The following is a 21,213-nucleotide window of genomic DNA, read 5'->3' as shown; positions in this document are numbered from 1 at the left end:
TATGTTTACAGGTATCCGGAGCTTAAAGGAACTAATTTGGAACACTTAGGATGACATGGAATCGAGTTATAGGCTAGAAGGAAGCAATCGGGGGTGTTCGGTGTAACATCCGGCCCCTCACACCACCAATATTGTCTGCTCTGCCCACGAAGAGCTCACGGATTTGTTTTTAGTTGCCCAAAACGCGTTGGTGATTGAAGAGGCAGGACATTACTTATGAACCAGTGATCTCTCTTGTCTATGGCCGATGTGGGATAGCCTAAGAGTGGGACAATGTTGTGTTTGCCAAGGGTGTTACAGACAACCCCCCTTTGGACTCATCGTCCTCGATGAGGCGTGTCCCAACATCCCGAACGGCACAAGAGTGGCTCTGATACCAACTGTAACATCCGGCCCCTCACACCACCAATATTGTCCGCTCTGCCCACGAAGAGCTCACGGATTTGTTTTTGGTTGCCTAAACGCGTTGGTGATTGAAGATGCAGGACATTACTTATGAACCAGTGATCTCTCTTCTCCACGGCCGATGTGGGATAGCCTAAGAGTGGGACAATGTTGTGTTTGCCAAGGGTGTTACATTCGGGAGTGATTCGTGCGCATCTAAAGTAAAACGGGCATATCAGGGGCTAGAAATGAGTTACGGAACCCATAATATATGAATTTTGGGTTTCTCGACGAGAAGAGTATGAAAATGGAATAATATGAGCCGTAATGCAGAGGCCAAGCCTGGCCGTAGGCTACGGCCAGGTCTAACGGGAAGTGTGTTTTGGGCTTATTTTCTTCCATATTTAAGTTCGGTTAAACCCTAAGTCGGTTATCCTTCATACCTAGCCACCAAGGGCCATTTTGGGGCCATTCTCCACCATCCTAGCACCTACCAATGACCACAAACATCCATGCTCTCATCATCTCAACCAAGAATTAAGATTTCCAAGATGCTCATGCTATGCTAAAGCTTCCATGACCATCTCCGGGTGTAGGGTTGTGTTTGTGGTTTGACTTTTTGGTATTTTGAACCATAATATTGGATTTGGGTTTGGTTAATCATTCGGTTAGTTGAATCTTTACATTTGTTTGTGTGCTTAAACAGTTTTTCGTAATTGAATGCTTAGATTGTATCAGTTAATTGGTTTGAGGTCATCAACATTTAGGATTGAGTTCTTATCGTCATTGACCCGTTTATCATTAACATAGCATTGATTTCATTCATTAATACCTAAAATTGGTAATTAATTAGATTATTATTCAGTTGTGCCAATTGTTCATATTAAGTTTTGATAATCAGCAGAGCCAAATAGTTAGTCTTTTGCTTATTGATTCAAGCAAAGAGATTTCCAAATAGGTTTAATCACTTGTCCAACTTACTTCACAACCTGAAACCTGGAAACTGGTTATTTCCTCATAATTGTTTACAAATCAAAGTAACATTGTTTTCACTTAACAAATATTTCAAACCGTTTGACATCCTCTGTCCATTTAGTTTAATATTTCATAAATAATGAATTTTATTAGCACTTTCCATTGATTTCCTGTGGATGCGACACTTACTTGCCCTTGCTAGTAAGGTATTTTATAAATGTTTTTAATTGACCTTTTAACATCAATCAACTACCAATGTATTTTATTCAAAAAGCTAACTGCCATCACTGATTTTTTTTATAACCCCACGTTTGATCTTTGTTTTTATAAAACCTCACATTTTTAACAAAACTCGTTAAATACTAAAAGTTTTGTTTTTATAAAACCCAAATTTGAAGAGGCTATTTGTAACAATAATAATAAACTTGTTTAAAAAAAGGTATTGCCCGTGGGTTAAGGTTTAGAAACCATCTAAATTCATTCAGTTAAGAAATTAAGTCATTGTCTCACTAGAGATCATCGGGCACCAACTAAGCACACACCGCCACCCGCCACTGTCAGCCACTGCCTTGGAGACCACCAGCCACCACACACATGATAACGCCTTTAGCCTTGAAGACACCACACACGTCACAACACCGAGTAATATCAACAAGGTAATTGTTAAATTTTAGTTTATTATTCACCATTGTTTAGTTGTTAAACATTGTATTGCATCTATAATGATTATTGTTCAAGGATTATAAAATTATGGTTTATAATTATGGAATTGAGGATTTAGGGAAATCGACCGATTAAGCTTATAATTGGTATTGTATGGTGAAATTTTGGTTTAACTCAATATAATAGAATCTTTTTAATAATTAGATAAATCATGGGAAAGGAAGATACTGTTTCGGTCAAAAATTGGCAAATTAGTGCGTGAGGTGAAGTGCTTAATGATGGTGATATCTAACACAAAGATATGATTACGAGGGAAAAAGCCCTTGATTATGATAATCTTTGTTTCGGTCAAGAGTTTACAACGTAATCTTTAGTCGAATATCTTCGGTTATAGATTATAAGCTTAACTTTTGGTTGAATTACGCTTGATTATTATGATCACCGGCACAAAAAACCCCCGGATGGTGAAAACTATCACCGTCAATATTATTAATAACGAAATCGGTGATTACAAAGGTTGGAGCTGATAAGTGATCGTGAACTAAGTGATACAATGAGTACTAGTAGCTAACAAGTGAGTTGTGTGTGACCTATCGATATTATCAGCTCAATATATAATAAGATATTTACAACTGATATCCCGATCATTCCGGAAACCCTATACTAAGTCTTTAACAAGCCGTTGCTGCCCACGTTGTTTGTTGACGAAGTTCAAGCATATTCCGTTGCAATCCACGTTCTTATAAACATATTTAACACGTGCTCTTATCTGCAAAACAATTAGATAATATAGGACAATTGAATTAGTCAACGTACCTTCCTCAGAATAACAGCTTAAGTCAACATCCTCAGGTTATGCTCAATTCCGAGGATAAAAATCCGCACCCAACAATTGCCCCCAATTTTTACAGATAAGGAGGGACAGCTGTAAAAATTTCAAATTTTGAAAAGTAAAATATCTTCTGTCAACTGAAAGGACATGTACGCGGATCGAGGAAAGCCTATAACCGCCCTTCCAGGTTATAATTAAACCATTTCCCAATCTCAAATCAATATTTCTTCCATCGATTCAAAGCCAGCTCAGTCCTTCTTCTTTTTCTTCTTTATTTTCTTGATATTTTCCTTCCAACCAAACGATAATGAGAAAGAGAACCCCTCGGGCGCCCAATCCTTTTTCCTTCGCAACCTCAGATGATTTCGTCGACCAAGGTCTCATTCCGGCGACCGACGAAGACCAATGTCTTTTTAAAGATTTAGATGTTAGGTTTCTGAAAGAATCGGGTTAACTACCTGCCGAAACCGTCATTAGGCCATACGATCCCAAAGTCAAGGCCGATTTTTCTTCTAAAACCTGGACCTGCTTTTTCTATTACCCCTTTTCGATTGCCTTTCATATCCGTTTTCCCCGCCCGTACAAGAGTTCTTTGATGTGACCGGATTCTCGTATTCACAAGTCATGCCAATGGTGTGGAGGGTTTTGGAAACGATAGATCGTTTGAAAAAAACCCGTGGACAATCCATAGGTGTGCCTGAGATTGACGCAAATTATAACCTTCGAACCCATGGATCCTTTCGCTATTGCCTTCAATCCAAGTCCAGCCATCTTTACATGGTTCCTAAGGTGTCTGGTAGCGACCCTGATTAGAAAAAACACTTCTTTTTCGTCCGCTGGGATTCTATTCCTGATGGGATGAGCTTGCCTACCAAATGGGTTCATAAGGGTAGGAGATCTGTAGGATAAAGCTTCTTTTTGCAAATGATTTATTTTGATATAGTTTGTTTCTTGACAGTGGTGTTTGAGGACTTGATAAAGCTTAGGAAGGACACGAAGAAAAGGCTCAAGGCATTGTTCAAGATTCCAGCAAAGGAAAGGGAGTTTTGGTTAGAGGAAGAAACAGGAGAAACAAGCGTGATTGCTGCAAAACCCGCTGAGAGCATGACTTCTGGTAAGTATTTTGGGGATATTAGATTTTCTAGGGATTTTGTTATCTTGAAAATAACTAGATAAATCATTGTGTAGAGTTGCCGAAGCCAAAATCTTTTAGCTTAGTTGATTTGGATGATTTCATTGAGGATAGGCCTGTGGTGAAGCAAGAACATTCCAAGACACTTTCTCCATCGGTGAGAATCCAGACAACTCGCCAGAAAAGCGCTGCACAAAAGAAGAGAGAAGCTACCACTTCAGCTGAGACCGAGGCCTTTGCTGACATGATCTCCACTGATGCTCTAGAGAAACTTCAAGCTCTTGCTAACTTCCTCGGAATAGTAAGTATTCTCGTTTTATCCTGAAAATAGTAATCTGTAGAAAAACTAATGTTAATTTGGGGATAACAGAAAGCCGAAAATTACCGTCAGATATCCCAGGATGCTGAACTGTCCAAGAGAGAGGCTGAAGCCAAGCTCGCCGACCTCCTACAAGCTATTGACACAAAGGACAAGCTGCTCAAAAATAAGGATAAAGATATTTCAGATCTCAAAGCCTCATTTGAGTCGGAGAAGGCTGAGTTTCTCGAAGAGGCCAAGAAGTGTGCAGCTGCCAGTATCTTGGAGTCGATGATCAAAATGTCTGAGGAAGTGCAAGCAAAAGGTCAAGTGATGGACTCCTGGAATTCTACAGCTTGGAAGAAAAAGCTCAAGATGCTAAGGGGGAGAAGCTTGAAGAGGATGAGACGGCTGGGACTTCTGAAGTGGTCAAGGATGCTAGAGCTGGTGAGGATGTAAAGGAGATTAAGGCTGGAGAGGCGACGGATTTGGAGAAGAAGGAAGGTGACGATGTCGAAGGTGGAAAGGTTTGAACCTGGTTTCCAGGTTGTTTTTATGTATTTTCAATGGTTGTTTTGAACAATTTCTATTATGGTTGTGTAAGGACAAGGTATTAGGTTCAGGATAATGGTTTGGGTGGAGGGATCCTGGTTTCAGGACAAAACCCAAACCGTCTTTTACTTTCTGCATTTTAGAACAACTATGATAGTTCGGGCGGATGGGCTCCGTTTTGAGTGAAACCCGGACTATCTTTTTCTGTATTATAATATTAGTACAACTTTTTATGACTTATATTGGCATGCTTTCATTTTTTTCCGTTTTTAGAAAAATCTAAGTTTCGTGAAAAATCTCTTAGTAATAGTTTAAGTTTTACCAGCGAACCAATATTAAGTCATAAACTTTAAATAATATAAAAGATAAAATTCTTGCAAATAGTAAATCATACCAGAACCGTGTATCGATTAGTCTGGAAATTGTCCAGACCGTCTTATCCTTGCAATAAAATCACTGTTTAGAATATTCCCCTAATCCTGAGGATACAACAATAGAATTGTGACATTAGCATTATCCTGAAAATATTTTTAGAAATTCTGGCGACAAGGCCTAGATAAACTGGCGACAAGGCCCTTGAGAAGAGATGAAAAATCTCTGAAACCATTAGAAACGAACATGCGACTAGGCCTTTTAGAAGAGATGTAAATCTCTTAAACCTTAAGAATGGACTGGCGACGAGGCCCTTTAGAAGAGATGTAAATCTCTTTAACCTTAGATTATGGTACGTCTACCATAAAATTGTGATTCAAACCAATAGCCGAGGATAACGAGGTAACAAATCACTATATTTCATGTGCTGGCCCCGCCTCTCAAACTAGGGCCGAATAAATCATGCGCTATAGGCGTCTTAAAAAGAGACGAAGATCCCTTAAACCTCAAGATCCAAACCAATAGCCGAGGATAACGAGGTAACAAGTCACCATATTTCATGTGCTGGCCCCGCCTCTCAAACTAAGGCTGAATAAATGTGCTCTACAGGCGATTTTAAGAAGAGATGAAGATCTCTTTAACCTTAGAAGAAGTGAAAACCTCTCATACCTTAGGAATGAGCTGGCGACAGGGCCCTTAGAAACTGGCGACGAAGGCCTTGTTAATTTTATTCCATATGAGAATCCCTCATATCTACAAAACAGTCAACTCTAAGTGAGGGGTGGGTGTTAGCCTTGCTAACACCCCTCCGATGCTTAAGTCAGTACCATGTTTGAAGAATAATAATATTAAAAAATAAATAAAAGTATAGGTTTGAGTACATACCTTGACTGTTTAGTATAACAGTTATCCTCGGGATAGAAATCTTACATGAAATATTTTTGGAGATGTATATCATTCCAAGCCCTTGGTAGTAAGTCACCATCCAAAGTAGACAACTTGTATGCCCCCTTTCCTGCTTCCGAATCGATCAGGTAAGGACCTTCCCACTTTGGTGCGAGCTTCCCATCCGTAGGATTGGTAGTATTTTGAAAAGCTTTTCGGAGAACCAAATCCCCTTCTTGAAACCTTCTAACTCTGATATTCTTGTTGTATGACTTTGCTATCTTTTGTTGGTAAGAAGCCATTCTGATCTTTGCCAAATCCCGGAGTTCTTCTACCGCATCTAGATCTTTGAGTAGACTTCGAGTGTTATCTTCGGGATTTTGATGAGTGACTCTAGCCGTTGGGATAACCATTTCTGTGGGGATAACTGCTTCAGCTCCAAATACTAATGAGAAAGGAGTCTGACCAGTAGCATTCTTTGAAGTGGTTATATCTGCCCAAAGAACGAAAGGTAGTTCCTTGGCCCACTTTCCTTTCTTAGATCCCAACTTTTTCTTCAGGTTATTGATGATGATTTTGTTGCTCGATTCGGCCTGTCCATTAGCTTAAGGATGGACAGGTGTTGATGTGATCATCTTGATTCCCCAACTGGCACAGAAGTTAGTTTTTCTCTTGCCAATGAATTGCGAGCCATTGTCACATACTATCTCTGCCGGAATCCCAAATCTGGTCAGGATATTGTGCTTGATGAATGAGATAACTTCTTTTTCTCTGACTTGAACAAAGGCTTCTGCCTCGATCCACTTCGAGAAATAATCTGTCATAGCCAACATAAAAAATTTTCCTCCTGGAGCTCTTGGTAATTTCCCCACGATATCCATTCCCCACTTCATAAAAGGCCAAGGGGATATAATAGGATATAATGGTTCTGCTGGCTGGTGTAAAATGTTGCTATGTCTCTGGCATGCATCACATTTCTGAGAATAATTCATAGTGTCCCTCTTCATCCTTGGCCAGAAATACCCCATCCTCAGGATTTTGGAGAATAGTGCTCTGCCCCCAGCGTGGTTTCCACAATCCCCATCATGGATATCTTGAAGAACTTCTTGAGCTTCTGCCTTCTCCAAGCACCTAAGATATGGTCCTACAAGAGATTTTCTGTTTAATATATCATTCATTATAGTATATGGGATTACCTTTGTGCGAAAAGCTCTTGAGTTTTAATCCTTGGGGATAACGCCATCCTGAATATATTTCCTGATTGGGATAATCCAAGAATCTTCATTATCCTCAGGATTCTTGACTCCCACATCTTCGTCATCTTTTGGTATTTCATTGACACCTTGCTCTTCTATTGATGGGCTCAGGATGTGTATGATAGGGATCTTGACACCTTCTGGTACCTGAAGGATGAAGCTAAATATGCTAGGGCGTCTGCTTCAACATTTTCTTCCCTAGGTACCTGCGAAATATTAAATATTTCGAAACACTTTGCTAGTTTTTTTACTAGCTCTAGATATTTCATTAGTCTTTCTCCTCTAACAGTATATGAACCATTAAAATGATTAGTTAATAATAATGAATCAACATGTACTTGAATAAACCTGAGTTTCATGTCGATTGCTAGTTGTAATCCTGCTATCAAAGCTTCATATCCTGCCTCATTATTTGTGGCTTGAAATCCGCAGGATATGGATTGAGGTATAATGTCCCCCCGTGGCGATTTCAGAAGAATCCCGAGACCTGTTCCTCTAACATTTGAAGCACCATCAGTGTATAGAGTCCACTTATTTTTTGTTTCTTCAAGTTGTTGGACTTCCAAGTCTGCCTTTTCTTTAAGCTCACTGGTGAAATCAGCCACAAAATCTGCTAATGCCTGGGATTTGATAGCAGTCCTAGGTTTATATGTTATATCATATGCACTTAGCTTTACTGGCCATTTTGCCATTCTACCTGACATTTCTGGTTTTCTCAAAACAGACTTAATAGGATAGTTAGTTTTAACACATATAGGGTGAGTTTCAAAATAATGTCTAAGTTTAGTAGATGCCATAATAAGGGCTAAAATTAATTTCTCAAGATAAGAATACCTGGTTTCAGCATCCAAAAGGCTTTTACTTACATAATATATGGGGTGTTGCTGACCTTCGAGATCCTTAGCCAAAACTGCACTTATAGCATTATTTGATACAACAAGATATAGAGATAGAGATTCACCTTCCTCGGGTTTTACCAGTAGAGGAGGAGAAGAAAGATAAGCTTTTAAGGATGCTAAAGCTTCCTCATGCTTATTGGTCCACTCGAACCTTTTGTTTTTCTTCAGGATATCATAAAATTCTTTGCATTTGGATATGAACCTGTTGAGCGCTGCTATCCTGCCGGTCAGCCTTTGAACATCCTTGACCGATTCTGGGGATTTCAGATTTAGGATAGCTTGTATTTGTTCTGGACTCGCCTCTATCCCCCTTTTGGTGACCATGTATCTCAAGAATTTGCCAACCTTCACTCCGAAATGGCATTTCGAAGGATTCATTTGTCGAGGATATCAAATGTTGTCTTGAGATCTTGAAGGTGATCTTCAGCTTTTTTGGACTTCACCACCATATCATCAATATAGACCTCCATTGTGTCCGCCAGTTGCTCTTTGACAATCATGTTAACTAACCTTTGATAGGTTGCACCTGCATTTCTAAGTCCAAAGGGCATAGCAATATAACAATAAATACTTGTGGGAGTCATGAAGGCCGTATCTTCTTGATCTGAGGGCTCCATCTGGATTTGCTGAAATCCTGAGGATGCGTCCATAAATGTCAGCATCTCGTGACCAGCTGTAGCATCCACCATTGAATCAATGTATGGTAGAGGGAATGGATCTTTAGGACAAGCCTTATTCAAGCCTGTGAAATCTACGCAAACTCTCCATTTGCCATTATTTTTCTGTACAACCACCACATTTGCTAACCATCGGGGATATTGAACTTCCCTAATCATTTTCGCCTTCAAGAGTCTTTCTACTTCCTCTTGAATGATTATGTTTCTTTCAGATGCAAACTTTCTTCTCTTTTGATGGATTGGCCTGAAAGAATTATCAATTCCAAGTTTATGTGTTATAATATCTTTGGAAATACCTGTCATATCTTCATGTTCCCATGCAAATGTTGATCGCCTTGACTTGAGGAAATCAAGCAATTTTGACTCAATATCCTCAGGAATGCTTGTTCCTATCAACACTTTGACTTCAGGATCCTCGGGATAAAGAGGTACTTCTTTAATTTCTTTTTCCCTGGCCTCCATTACGCCTCGTGCTGGCTTCTGTAATTGCTACGCCTGCTGGGGTTTGGCAGTACATTTCATGGAAGAGGTGTGACAATTCTTGGCGTCTTGTTGGTCACTGATGATTTTGATAACTCCCCACGGACTTGGGAGTTTTACACATTGGTGATAAGTAGATGGGACTGCTTTCATCTCGTGTATCCAGGGCCTGTCTAATATAATATTGCAATAAGATAAACAGTCAATAACACAAAATTTTTGCATTTTATTTACCCCTTCGACATATATTGGGAGCTTAATCTCCCCAATAGTGTTTTTAGTTTCTCCATTGAATCCAACCAATACTGAGGAACTGGGGATGATCTCATCCTCAGGAATATTCATCTTTTTCAGCACGTCTAATTGAATAATGTTGACAGAGCTTCCGCCATCTATGAGGATCATGCGAACATAATGGTTAGCCACATATAAAGTTATTACCAAACTATCATGATGAGGATCTTGAACATCGACTCTATCGCTTTCATCGAAGGATATAATCCTCTCTTTAGTGAGAATAGATGTCTTTGTTGGCCTGTCAACCACTTCTAACTTTCTTTGGTCAGCATTTCTCTTTGCAGCAGAATAAGAGGTTCCGCAGATGTCGGATCCTTCGGATATGAACATGATTGTTCTTGCATCCGCTGGTGGAGGAGTTGGCTTTTCAGGAATTTTCTCGGGATCCTGCTCTCTTCCCTTCTTCTTGCCAAGTAGCTCTTTCAGGTGGCCCTTGCTGAGAAGATAGCTGATCTCCCTTCTGAGTGTAATGCAATCATCAGTCAGGTGCCCAAAGTCTTCGTGGAAGGCACACCATTTTGATTTGTCTTTCCATGCTCCTGGTCTCTCCACTTTCCCTGGCCACCTGGCTTTTTCACCTATATCCTGCATGGCACACATTAATCCACCAATATCAATAGAAAAACAATATTCAGAGATTTTAGGATATTCTTCATCATTTTCCTCATCTACTGCATTAATATTGGGGTTATCAGGCTTGTAGTAAGGCTTTGCTCTATGTGATTTTCCCTTGGATTCGAATTTCCTGTTCGTCTGATCATATTTTGGGATATCGACATTAGAGTTTTTCTTGTCGTCTTCTAGCCTGATAAACCTCAGAGCTCTGCTTCTTGCTTCGTCTAATGACCTGCATGGAGTCATAACGAGATCATCATAGAAAGAGGAGCCTTTTTCTAATCCCAACTTGAGAGCTTCCACTGCTGAAGCTGGGTTTAGGTTCGGAATTTCCAGCGACTCCTTACTAAACCTGGTAATGAAATCTCTCAAGGATTCCCTAGGATTCTGGGTAACCCTATAAAGATCACCTGCCATTTTCTCAAAAGTTCTACTGCAAGAAAACTGGTTATTAAACATGTTAACTAAATGAGAAAAAGAATTAATAGTGTTAGGAGGAATACTCAGTAGCCATTTCATGGCTGCTCCGGTTAAGGTAGACCCAAACCCTTTGCAGAGACATGCTTCTTTGATTTCCATAGGGATTGGATTTATCTCCATACGTTCTCTATATTGTGCGACGTGTTCCTCAGGATCCGTCGAGCCATCATACAGTTTCATATTTGGGGTTTGAAACCGTTTTGGGATCTGCACGTCGCTAATTGATGGCACGAACCGGGATATCCTGTGACTATCAGTGGGAACTTTAGCTATGGGATGGATTATGCCAGAGACATTCGATATCATGTCCTTTAGCTTCTGCAATTCTCGGGCTAAGCCCGGATTTATGCCTGCATCCTGCAAAAATCCTTGATTAGCATTAAATGAATTGTATTGAAAGAGTTACCATGATTAACATTTTGAGGAGCGGCTTGGGCGATGTAGCTCGTATTCCCAAACATAGTATTTCCTGGAGTGACAAATGGAGTGGTCGAGGTGTTAGCCTGCATCGGGATGAAGTCTCCTTGGTGTATCTCGGAGGACCCTGCAAACTGCTGAGTCTGAGCAAATGGCTGTTGAGGATCGAAGGACCCTGATGGAGGTAATGCTGAGAATCCTGCTTGTTGCGGAAATCCTGAGGATACCACCTGCTGATAAGGACCTAAGGATCCTTCCTACTGCGACAATCCTAAGGATAACTCCTGCTGATAAGGACCTAAGGATCCTCCATGCTGCGACAATCCTGAGGATAATGCCTGCTGATAAGGACCAGCCTGATGGAACACTCCTGAGGATCCGGACTGTCGAAACAATCCTGAGGATCCGGATTGCTGGAACAATCCTGAGGATCCGGATTGCTGGAACAATCCTGAGGATCCCCCCGACTGTGACAATCCTAAGGATCCTGAGTGTTGGAAGAGCGAGGATCTAGGGTTGTACGTCGTGGTTGACTCTGGACGCACCAATCCTGAGGATCCTGGAGGAGTGAAATCCAAAGATCTCGGGATTAATGGCGTGAATTCGTCCGCCGGCTTCTTGGCTTTTCTGATATCTTCTAGTTCCTTCACCAGCATATGGTTGGTCTTGTTCTGGCGATCCATCTGTTCCTGTAACCGCTTATAAATAGACAAAAGTTCATTATTAGATACCATAACGGGATCCTGGGGGGATGATCTCGATCCCGAAAATACTGGAGTAGCAGCTTTCTTCTGAATGTTGTCAGGTTTCTTTGGAATAACAACAAAAGAAGGAGGAGGAGGCATGGAAGGTTTCGCTGAGGATTCTGAGGCTGCGGCAGAATATGAAATAATCTTGGGATGTGAAGACATGTTGTGGATATTGAGAGTAGGGTTTCGTTTGAGAATAAATAATGATCAAAGCACCGTTTGCCCCACGGTGGGCGCCAAATTGTTTCGGTCAAAAATTGGCAAAGCAACTTTTGATCAAATTAGTGCATGAGGTGAAGTGCTTAATGATGGTGATATCGAACACAAAGATATGATTACGAGGGAAAAAGCCCTTGATTATGATAATTTTCGTTTCGGTCAAGAGTTTACAACGTAATCTTTAGTCGAATATCTTCGGTTAAAGATTATGAGCTTAACTTTTGGTTGAATTACGCTTGATTATTATGATCTCCGGCACAAAAAACCCCCGGATGGTGAAAACTATCACCGTCAATATTATTAATAACGAAATCGGTGATTACAAAGGTTGGAGCTGATAAGTGATCATGAACTAAGTGATACAATGAGTACTAGTAGCTAACAAGTGAGTTGTGTGTGACCTATCGATATTATCAGCTCAATATATAATAAGAGATTTACAACTGATATCCCGATTATTCCGGAAACCCTAGACTAAGTCTTTAACAAGCCGTTGCTGCCCACGTTGTTTGTTGAAGAAGTTCAAGTAGTATTCCGTTGCAATCGACGTTCTTATAAACATATTTAACACGTGCTCTTATCTGCAAAACAATTAGATAATATAGGACAATTGAATTAGTCAACGTACCTTCCTCAGAATAACAGCTTAAGTCAACATCCTCAGGTTATGCTTAATTCCGAGGATAAAAATCCTCACCCAACAGATACTATTCATTATTTTTTCCTTAAAAGAAAGGATGATGAACAAAGTCACAAGCATGTAATTCTTTTTTTAGGTACTCACTCTTCTATTCGCATTATCATAAATATTTTAGGTCTTTTTTTATTAAAAAATTAACTAGTTTTTGTTTCTTTTATTATTGTAAAAGAAAGTTTGAACTTTGAATAATACAAGGAAAAATTAAATATTTAAATTTTATATTGTATGACCCGACCCGAACTAAATCGTTGAGTTGAAAATTTTGGGTCTGTGACTATGGTCAAGTTTCGCCACTACTAGAAGGAAACCCTAAAAAAAACTTCTTGACCACCCCATCAAAATATTGATATCATTTAAAAGTTTTCCTACTAATGAAATTAAGAAAATCATAGCGTTCTAAGATTTTAACCACAAATAACAATTTTTTTTAAACTGACAACAAACATAGAATGCCTAGGTACTTCGTATGGGGTGACCCAATGGTAAAGCGTCACCGCCAGCTGGCCTAACAGAGCCGTACGGAGCCCTTAAGCGCATCCAAGTTAACTCCAGTTTCGGGGAAAACCCACCCGCCGGAATGGCCACTGATGGTAAAACCTGTATGCCCTCAGGATCGAGCTGGAAATCACATAAACTTCAGTCTTCCTTCATTGAGCCATTCATGTTCCCCACAAAGTTTTGTAAGTGGAAATTAAACCTGGGTCTCTATTGATTGAGAAACTCAAGCTCCGTACCACTATATGAAAATACCACAAATGACAAATTAATAAGAAAATATTTAATTACATAAACTAAATTCCAAAAACGCGTATATACAACAAAAATCCACTCCTTTTTTTTATTTTTACACTACCATATTACTACAAAAGAAAAATAATATTGATTAAAAAAAGTTCCATAATGTTTGGTATAGATGACATCGCCCTAGTTTTAGCATTGTGTTTGTAACCTTAAGCATCGAAACTGCCGACGATTACGTGTATGCCTTCTCCGCCCAAATTCTACCGTCTTCTTCGCTCCTTATTATTATTACATTCCAATTCCCACATTTCCATTTCCATTCCACCTCTCTCTCGTTTCTTCTCCATGGCTCCTAATGATGAAGACCCACCAAAATTTAAGGTTTCCATCGTCGGAAGCGGCAATTGGGGCAGCGTTGCCTCTAAGCTCATTGCCTCCAACACCATCAACCTCCCATCTTTTCACGGTTTGTCTTTCTTTAATCACATTTCTTTATATCTTTTCACCAACCCATGTTATGTGTTGATCTTGTTGGATTATTATTTAATAGATGAAGTGAAGATGTGGGTGTTTGAAGAAACATTACCCTCTGGTGAAAAACTCACCGAAGCCATCAATCGTACCAATGTAATTGATTTTTATTTTTTTTTTATTTTCAAGATTCTTGATTTTGTATAAAGTTTTGATTTTTTTTATTTGGGTTGTTGATTAACAGGAGAATGTGAAATATTTACCTGGGATTAAGCTTGGGTCTAATGTTGTGGCTGACCCAGATCTTGAAAATGCCGGTACTATGCTATCATCACCTGTCATCATCAACTTTCTGCCAAAACAATGAAATTTATATTCTTCTTATTATTATTATTATTATTATTTATTGTCACGTGCATACCATACACATTCTTTTCTCTGCCTTAAAAAAGATTACTTTTTTTGGATTGTTTTAGGTTTCTTGAAATTTATGGGAACAGTATGTTTCATAAAGATGATTATATATAAAAAAAAATAGGGTTCTTTCTATTCTTGTATCATACAAGTTGTGTATAATTTGTTTGGTGAATATTGCAATGAAGGATAGAAAAATATGACTTTTTTTTTTGTTTTGTTTTGTTTTGTTTTGTTTTAGAGATCTTGAAATTCATGGGAACAACATGTTTTATAAATTTGATTTTATAAAAATTAGGGCTCTTCCTATGTTTGTATGTAATTTATTTGGTTAATAATATTGAAGTGAAGGATAGAAGAAGATGATTTTTTTTTATTATTCTTTTAAAGTTCTTGAATTCCAGGGAAGAAAGCGCTTTATAAAGATTTTTTTATATAAAATTTAGGTTTTTTCTTTACATGTATGTAATTTGATTAATATTTTTCAGTGAGTGATGCAAACATGTTGGTGTTTGTGACCCCACATCAATTTATGGAGGGTATTTGCAAGAGATTAGTTGGAAAGATTAAGGATGATGCTCAAGCAATTTCTTTAATAAAAGGAATGGAAGTCAAGAAAGAAGGTCCTTGTATGATCTCCACTCTAATTTCACAACAATTAGGCGTTAACTGTTGTGTTCTTATGGGTGCTAACATCGCTAACGAGGTGATGGTTGACTAAATTTTTAAAAAAGTATTAGTCAAATTTCATAATGTTTAACGCCTAATGATGTATAAGCAGATTGCAGTTGAGAAATTTAGTGAAGCAACTGTAGGATATAGAGGAAACCGAGAGATTGCAGAAAATTGGGTGAAATTATTCACCACTCCTTACTTTGCGGTCTCAGCTGTAAGTACAATTAATTAATCGTTAGCAGTTATTTATTGACCGATTGGATTTGAATGTGCCATTTGAAAGTAATTATCAAATAAAATAACCAGATTAGATAATCAGTTTTGATGGTGTTGAATGTTTAACAAATTCTGGTTATTTACAGAGTTCTTTTTTAAATACACGGTGTTAAGGGTATATAAGTAATTTTGCTTCTATCATTTGATAATTAGTTTTGTTGCCGCTAGTATTAAAGAAAACACGAAGTCACAACAACCAGATAATCACTTTCAAACGTTCATTTAAGCGCTCATTGGCCCTAATTTTGTGGTTTTTATATATTAATGTAGTAAAGACATCTCTCATATTTGTTCAAATACAGTGTCAAGATGTGGAGGGAGTTGAATTATGTGGGACTTTGAAAAATGTGGTTGCCATAGCAGCAGGTTCGATTTTTATTTTTACTATTAGTTGTTTTTCTGTATAAATTTATGCTTGTAAACGAACTGAACGAGCACGAATAGAGCATGTTGTAATTGTTCATTTAACTTCAACCAAACAAACGATCGAACACGAACTAAACGAACAGGGTTATCTTGCTGGTGTTCGTTCGTTAAGAAAAATTAACATGCTTGTGTTCGTTTATGTTTGTTCGTAACCAATATTAACTGACAGTTCACGAATGTAAACGGACGGATAACGTAGATGAATGGGCATACCTCAGCTAAAGCCAGTTAAAAGCAATGTGAACAGTGTGTTGGACCTAAGAAGTTATAAAAACTAGACTAAATTGGGCCAAACATTTCAGATGAGTATATTAACGAAAGTAAACTAACAAGCTTAAACCAACATAATTGAACGTAAAGGAACAAACCTAACTTAATTTAAATGAACAAAAACTCCAGTTCATGTTTGTATATTCATTAAATAACCCAACAGAAACAAACTTATTGCTGAACGGTTCATGAGCCGTTCACTAAAGGTTCAGTTCGTGTACAAGCCTATGTATTAATTATCAGTTAGTCAGTCAGCTATATTGATTACAATTTACGGATTTTAATGTGTTCTAAACAGGGTTTGTGGATGGATTAGACATGGGAAATAATACTAAGGTAAATACAAAAACTTTTTAAAGTCTTGAAATTAAGCATTGATAAATAAAGTTTCTTATTATCTTGACTATACAATTATTATTGATTCCAGGCTGCAATAATGAGAATTGGATTGAAAGAAATGAAAGGCCTTTCAAAGCTCTTATTCTCTACGGTTAAAGATAGCACGTTTTTTGAAAGCTGTGGTGTTGCTGATCTTATAACAACCTGCTGTAAGGATGATCAGTTTTTTTTCTTTTTTGTTTTTATTGTCATGAGAATGCTTTGAATTTGTTATGGCAGTTGGAGGGCGAAACAGGAGATGTGCAGAGGCATATGCTAAGAGCGATGGCAAAAGGTTCTGTTTTTCGTCTTTTAACATTTTATTACAAACAGAATGGTTATATGATCTTTATTTATTTGTGATGATATATAGGTCTTTTGATGATCTTGAAGCTGAGATGTTGCAGGGACAAAAGTTGCAGGTACTTCCGATTATATTATATAAATTTAAATGCATTTGCATACCAAAACCGCTGAAACTGCATGTACACGTTGATTTTGAAGGGCGTCTCAACTGCCAAAGAGGTGTACGAGGTTTTGAAACACAAAGGTTGGTTAGAGATGTTTCCATTATTCACAAGGATTCATGAAATTTGTGTTGGTCGTCTTCCACCGTCTGCCATTGTTGAGTACAGTGCACAAACGCCTAAGAGATCTTCCGTGGGTGGCCCAGATTCACTTCCGTGACTTACATGACTCTTATCTTTATATATGTAATGCTGAAGTTGTTTTGAATAGTTGATATTTTGGGTTTTAAAAAATTTTGGTGAATCAAAAAGTAGATAAATGTTTCTACACAGGAAGATATTGTTAAAGTGATCTTGTATCTGGAAAAGCTTATTTGTTGTTTCTCTTTCCTGTTTCAAGATTAATCAATCATACATGAAAACCCCATTTTATTATTGTTCCAAGTTCTGTTCTTATCTTAAAATTCAAGTTTGACAAAATTATGATTTCTAAGTAGCTTCATTTTTGGCTTTTTAATTAGTCTGTTTACTGAAACCGTTAATTAGAGTTGATTTCTTCTTGGGTTAATGTTCAGCAACCTTTAATCTGTATATTTTATTTAAAAAAAATTTAGCACAAGTATTAAAAAATTGCCCCCATGCAGGATCGAACTACAGACCTCCAGTTTACAAGACTGGCGCTCTAGCACTGAGCTATAGGGGCTGGTTTGTTAACATGTTTTCATGAATTTTAAATGTTATCTGTTTTCTTTTACCAAATAATGTTACAGCTTAAATTAATGAAATACTTTATATCAAGAAATAAAAATGAGTATTAGGTTAAACATTGTTATTTTATATACATCTCTGTTTTATTTAATTTTAAATGTAAACTTTATAAATAACCAACTAACCAAACCCAAAACACAGACGCCCTCTACAACTTGAAGAGACGCCTCAAGAACACACCACTATATGAAACTTAAATTAAACCATTCAAACCACTCTAACGTTCTTTTCAATTTAGGTTTATAGCAAAGAAAACCTAACGACTTGATTTCACCATCTCTTTCGCCTTCTCTTCTTTACCTTGACAATTTGTTCATTTCTCGCATTCCATATACTCCAACACGAGATCATGATAACCCCGTGCATCATATTCTTCTTTTGAGCTTCCAGGCTAGAAGCTTTTGCAATGTCTAGAAATCTCTCACCAAAGATGCCAAAAAAGGAGACACCATGAACCATCAAGAAATTCCTTCCCAAATGATAGTAGCCGCCAAACAATTTGTAAAAATGTGGTCAGCAGTTTCCACACTCGTCCCAGAAAAAGAACACCTCGAATTTGCCACAGGAATATTTCTTTTTCCTAGAGCCTCCATTGTATGAATTCGATCCAATTCCGCTCTCCAAACATGAATGTTACATTTAAGCGGAACCTACTTACACCAATTCAAAGTATAAATGTTTGAGTTTTCTTTCTCTTTGGCCATCAACCTTTTAACCGACCTTACTGAAAAGCTTCCATTCAAATCACCCAACCAAACCCACGAATCCGAGCCCCCTTCCAACTAGCAGCATTAATCAACCGGATGCAACTCTCCCATTCAGCCCTTTCAACATTAGAAACTGGATTTTTAACCCAACCCCAAGCCCAACCGAAAAAGGATCCTGGCCTCCAAAACCGATCTCCAATTTTGCACTGCTTAATGCTTATATTTCTCTAGTTTGCACAAGCTTGGGAATCTCGATCTTAAAGAGCCACCACACCAGCCACCCAATTTGTAAGTTTAGAGTATTAATATACAAAAATAACAAAATAAAATACATTTTTCGAGTCTGTGTGTTTTTGTGTCAATCTATAAAAACTTGTGTCTTGTTTGTACTCATATATCCGCCGCAACTTCTGACCTGTCGTGTTTTTCCGAGTGTCCCACTAACGCGACCCATTTAATACCTCTAGACTATAGCTTGCATTACATAATGCAATTGCCAAGTACAAAATTTATTTTCATCTATATTAAAATTAACAAGCGTTCAACAAACTAATAACCGATCAATCATATATCGGTTTAAAATTCTTATAAGCAATAACAGCATAAAACGGATCCGAACCCGACAACAATCCCAAAACCCCTTTGATCCACCCGAAACCCGACCCATCTCCCTTAGCCCCATCATCCAGTTTTCGCACCACTTCCGGCTCAGTGAACCCATCAACACATTGAAAATACTGAAGCACCAACTGCACCCGACTATACCCGGTCCCTTCCCTCCACGCACCAATCGCCTTCTCATAAAACATCCGGTTACTAAAACTCACAATAAACACCCCGCCAGGCCTTAACACCCGAAACACCTCAGCGAAAACCTTTTCGGGCTGTTGAAGATACTGAACACTAACTGTACACAACACGGCATCAAAACTAGCATTATCAAACTCAAAGGTTTGATCCTGGTTAAGATCTTTAACCACAAAGTAATCGAGTATGGGGTTCTTGGCTAGCTCCTGTGCATTGAGCCCATGACCAACTACTTTCTTGTAGTTAACTTCTTTAGGTAAATGGCTAACCCATGAGCTCATGAGGTCCAGGATTTCGGAGTCTGGGGTTAAGCGGTGTCGGTAAAGGCTGGTTAGTGTGTCGATGAAGTTGTTGTCCACGTGGGTTACGAATCTTGGGTAGGCGTAGAAGTCTCTGTCGGGAGTTATGTTGAGTTTGGTTCTGCCTTGTTTTGTGAGAACCGTACGTTTGATGTTGCCTGCTGATGATGATTTTATTGGCTTCCATTTGAAGGTTGGTTGAAGGGTGTTCATGTGGAGACTGGAAATGATGGATAAGGGGGGAAATGATGGAAACTCTGTTGCTGTGTACAATCCTCCAATGTACAAATGATGGATGAGGGGGGGTTTATTGTGACTGCACAATATATTTTTGTGTGGTCATAAGTGTTATGAAAATGGGTATGATTGATTTAAAACAACTTATTGTGGACATTTCTAATCTTACTACGAATTTATATTCATATGGATCTTCAGTGGCGAAGCTAAAAAATATATTGTTTGTCAAGAAACATACTATATAGCAAAATCATCATCACAAGAAATACTAAACCAAAACAACATTTATAGAAACAAATATCTTGGTCCAAAAACAACTCAAGAAAGTACAAAGATCCCTATTTATTTCCCCATTTATGATAGAATACTTTTTTCCAACGCTAGATCGACCAAATTAATTATTTTAATAATGTGGTCGATCTGGCTAAAAAGAGGCATCTTTTTAGATGTTTATGCTCAAATTATGTACAAGATCTCCGATAACCAAAGAACCCGATGATACGATCGCATCACTTCTCGAAACATTTTTGGCCCGTTGTACGGTGCTCCAACCACCACTAAGCCAACGAGCTTAATGGCTTATCTATCTCCTCGAGCCATGCACAATCTTCGGACTTCTCATCATTGGGCAACTTTTTATCATTTTGTCATCGGCATCCATATCTCATTTACCATATGTGTATCACCGACGAGCCCAATGTTGCATATAAGAATTTTAATCCTTTTTGCAAGAAATAGTGTGTATATGGTCCTTTCTGTCAACACCCAGTTGGGCACCAACTCAATCAATCGGTCAAAAGGCAATATTAAAAAATTGTCAATGATGGAAAGTTCAAAAGACAGTTAGTTATAAAAATGTTATATAAAAGTAATTTATGGAAAGCTTAAATTAAAAATTTATTATTAAAAAGTTTTAACTATACTATCAAAGCTTACAAACGACAAACCATATAGGTGACCTTTAAACTCATAGGAATTTGAAAGATGAGTTTCGACAGTGAAGCATAGCTTGTGTGGGCAGTCAACATATCGGTAAGTGGACCGATTTGCTCCAAGTGAAGCCTTCCGAACAATCAAAGACCTATTCTCACCAAGCCAAACGTCATACATAAGCTTGAATTCTATTACCCTGTTACATTATTAATGTGAGGAACAAAATAATTATTACAATGTGTAATGAGGAACAAAAACAAAAAAACCGGATTATGATAAATTAAGTTTTTTTATATAAGAATTATTTTTGTATATAAGAATACCATTTTATCTTAAAAAATCATCTCTATGGACCAATCTTCTCCGGGTTTGTTGTTGTCCTTGAGATGCCATAGTTTCAATATACGAACCTTGAGAACACAATCGTTGTTAGTCACATCCAACTGATTTAACATTGTATTG

At 38.1% G+C, this 21,213-nt stretch overlaps 2 protein-coding genes and 1 non-coding gene across 3 annotated transcripts; 1 reads left to right on the top strand and 2 right to left on the bottom strand.

Annotated features, from left to right (window-relative positions):
• The first annotated feature begins 13,932 nt into the window (after window positions 1-13,932).
• Window positions 13,933-17,420, top strand: LOC143568466 (glycerol-3-phosphate dehydrogenase [NAD(+)]-like). The gene is made up of 11 exons (XM_077054619.1): window positions 13,933-14,089; window positions 14,174-14,250; window positions 14,339-14,411; window positions 14,997-15,214; window positions 15,290-15,397; window positions 15,762-15,825; window positions 16,454-16,491; window positions 16,583-16,703; window positions 16,774-16,828; window positions 16,907-16,955; window positions 17,038-17,420. Exons 1-11 carry the CDS (start codon window positions 13,969-13,971, stop codon window positions 17,218-17,220), a joined length of 1,107 nt encoding a protein of 368 aa, XP_076910734.1. The 5' UTR covers window positions 13,933-13,968; the 3' UTR covers window positions 17,221-17,420.
• Window positions 17,421-17,631: 211 nt separating this feature from the next.
• On the bottom strand, window positions 17,632-17,703 carry TRNAT-UGU (transfer RNA threonine (anticodon UGU)). The gene has a single exon. It is a non-coding gene; the product is annotated as a tRNA-Thr (tRNA).
• Window positions 17,704-18,906: 1,203 nt separating this feature from the next.
• On the bottom strand, window positions 18,907-19,794 carry LOC143568465 (uncharacterized). The gene has a single exon (XM_077054618.1). The coding sequence runs from the start codon at window positions 19,792-19,794 to the stop codon at window positions 19,036-19,038; it is 759 nt and encodes a 252-aa protein (XP_076910733.1). The 3' UTR covers window positions 18,907-19,035.
• Between the last annotated feature and the right edge of the window lie 1,419 nt (window positions 19,795-21,213).

Source organism: Bidens hawaiensis, unplaced genomic scaffold (assembly GCF_021521415.1).
Source record: "Bidens hawaiensis isolate Kalapana, Puna unplaced genomic scaffold, B.hawaiensis_p1.1 tig00023994_1, whole genome shotgun sequence".
Taxonomy (NCBI): domain Eukaryota; kingdom Viridiplantae; phylum Streptophyta; class Magnoliopsida; order Asterales; family Asteraceae; genus Bidens; species Bidens hawaiensis.
Note: the sequence above shows the minus strand (reverse complement) of the source record. Positions and strands in the feature narration are given on the sequence as shown.

Excerpts from the sequence above, each read along its gene's own strand:
- LOC143568465 (XM_077054618.1), bottom strand. The coding sequence starts at position 19,794 with ATGAACACCCTTCAACCAACCTTCAAATGGAAGCCAATAAAATCATCA.
- LOC143568466 (XM_077054619.1), top strand. The coding sequence starts at position 13,969 with ATGGCTCCTAATGATGAAGACCCACCAAAATTTAAGGTTTCCATCGTC. Across the intron at positions 14,090-14,173 it reads CAACCTCCCATCTTTTCACG|ATGAAGTGAAGATGTGGGTG; the intron begins GTTTGTCTTTCT and ends ATTATTTAATAG. Across the intron at positions 16,704-16,773 it reads TGATCTTATAACAACCTGCT|TTGGAGGGCGAAACAGGAGA; the intron begins GTAAGGATGATC and ends TTGTTATGGCAG.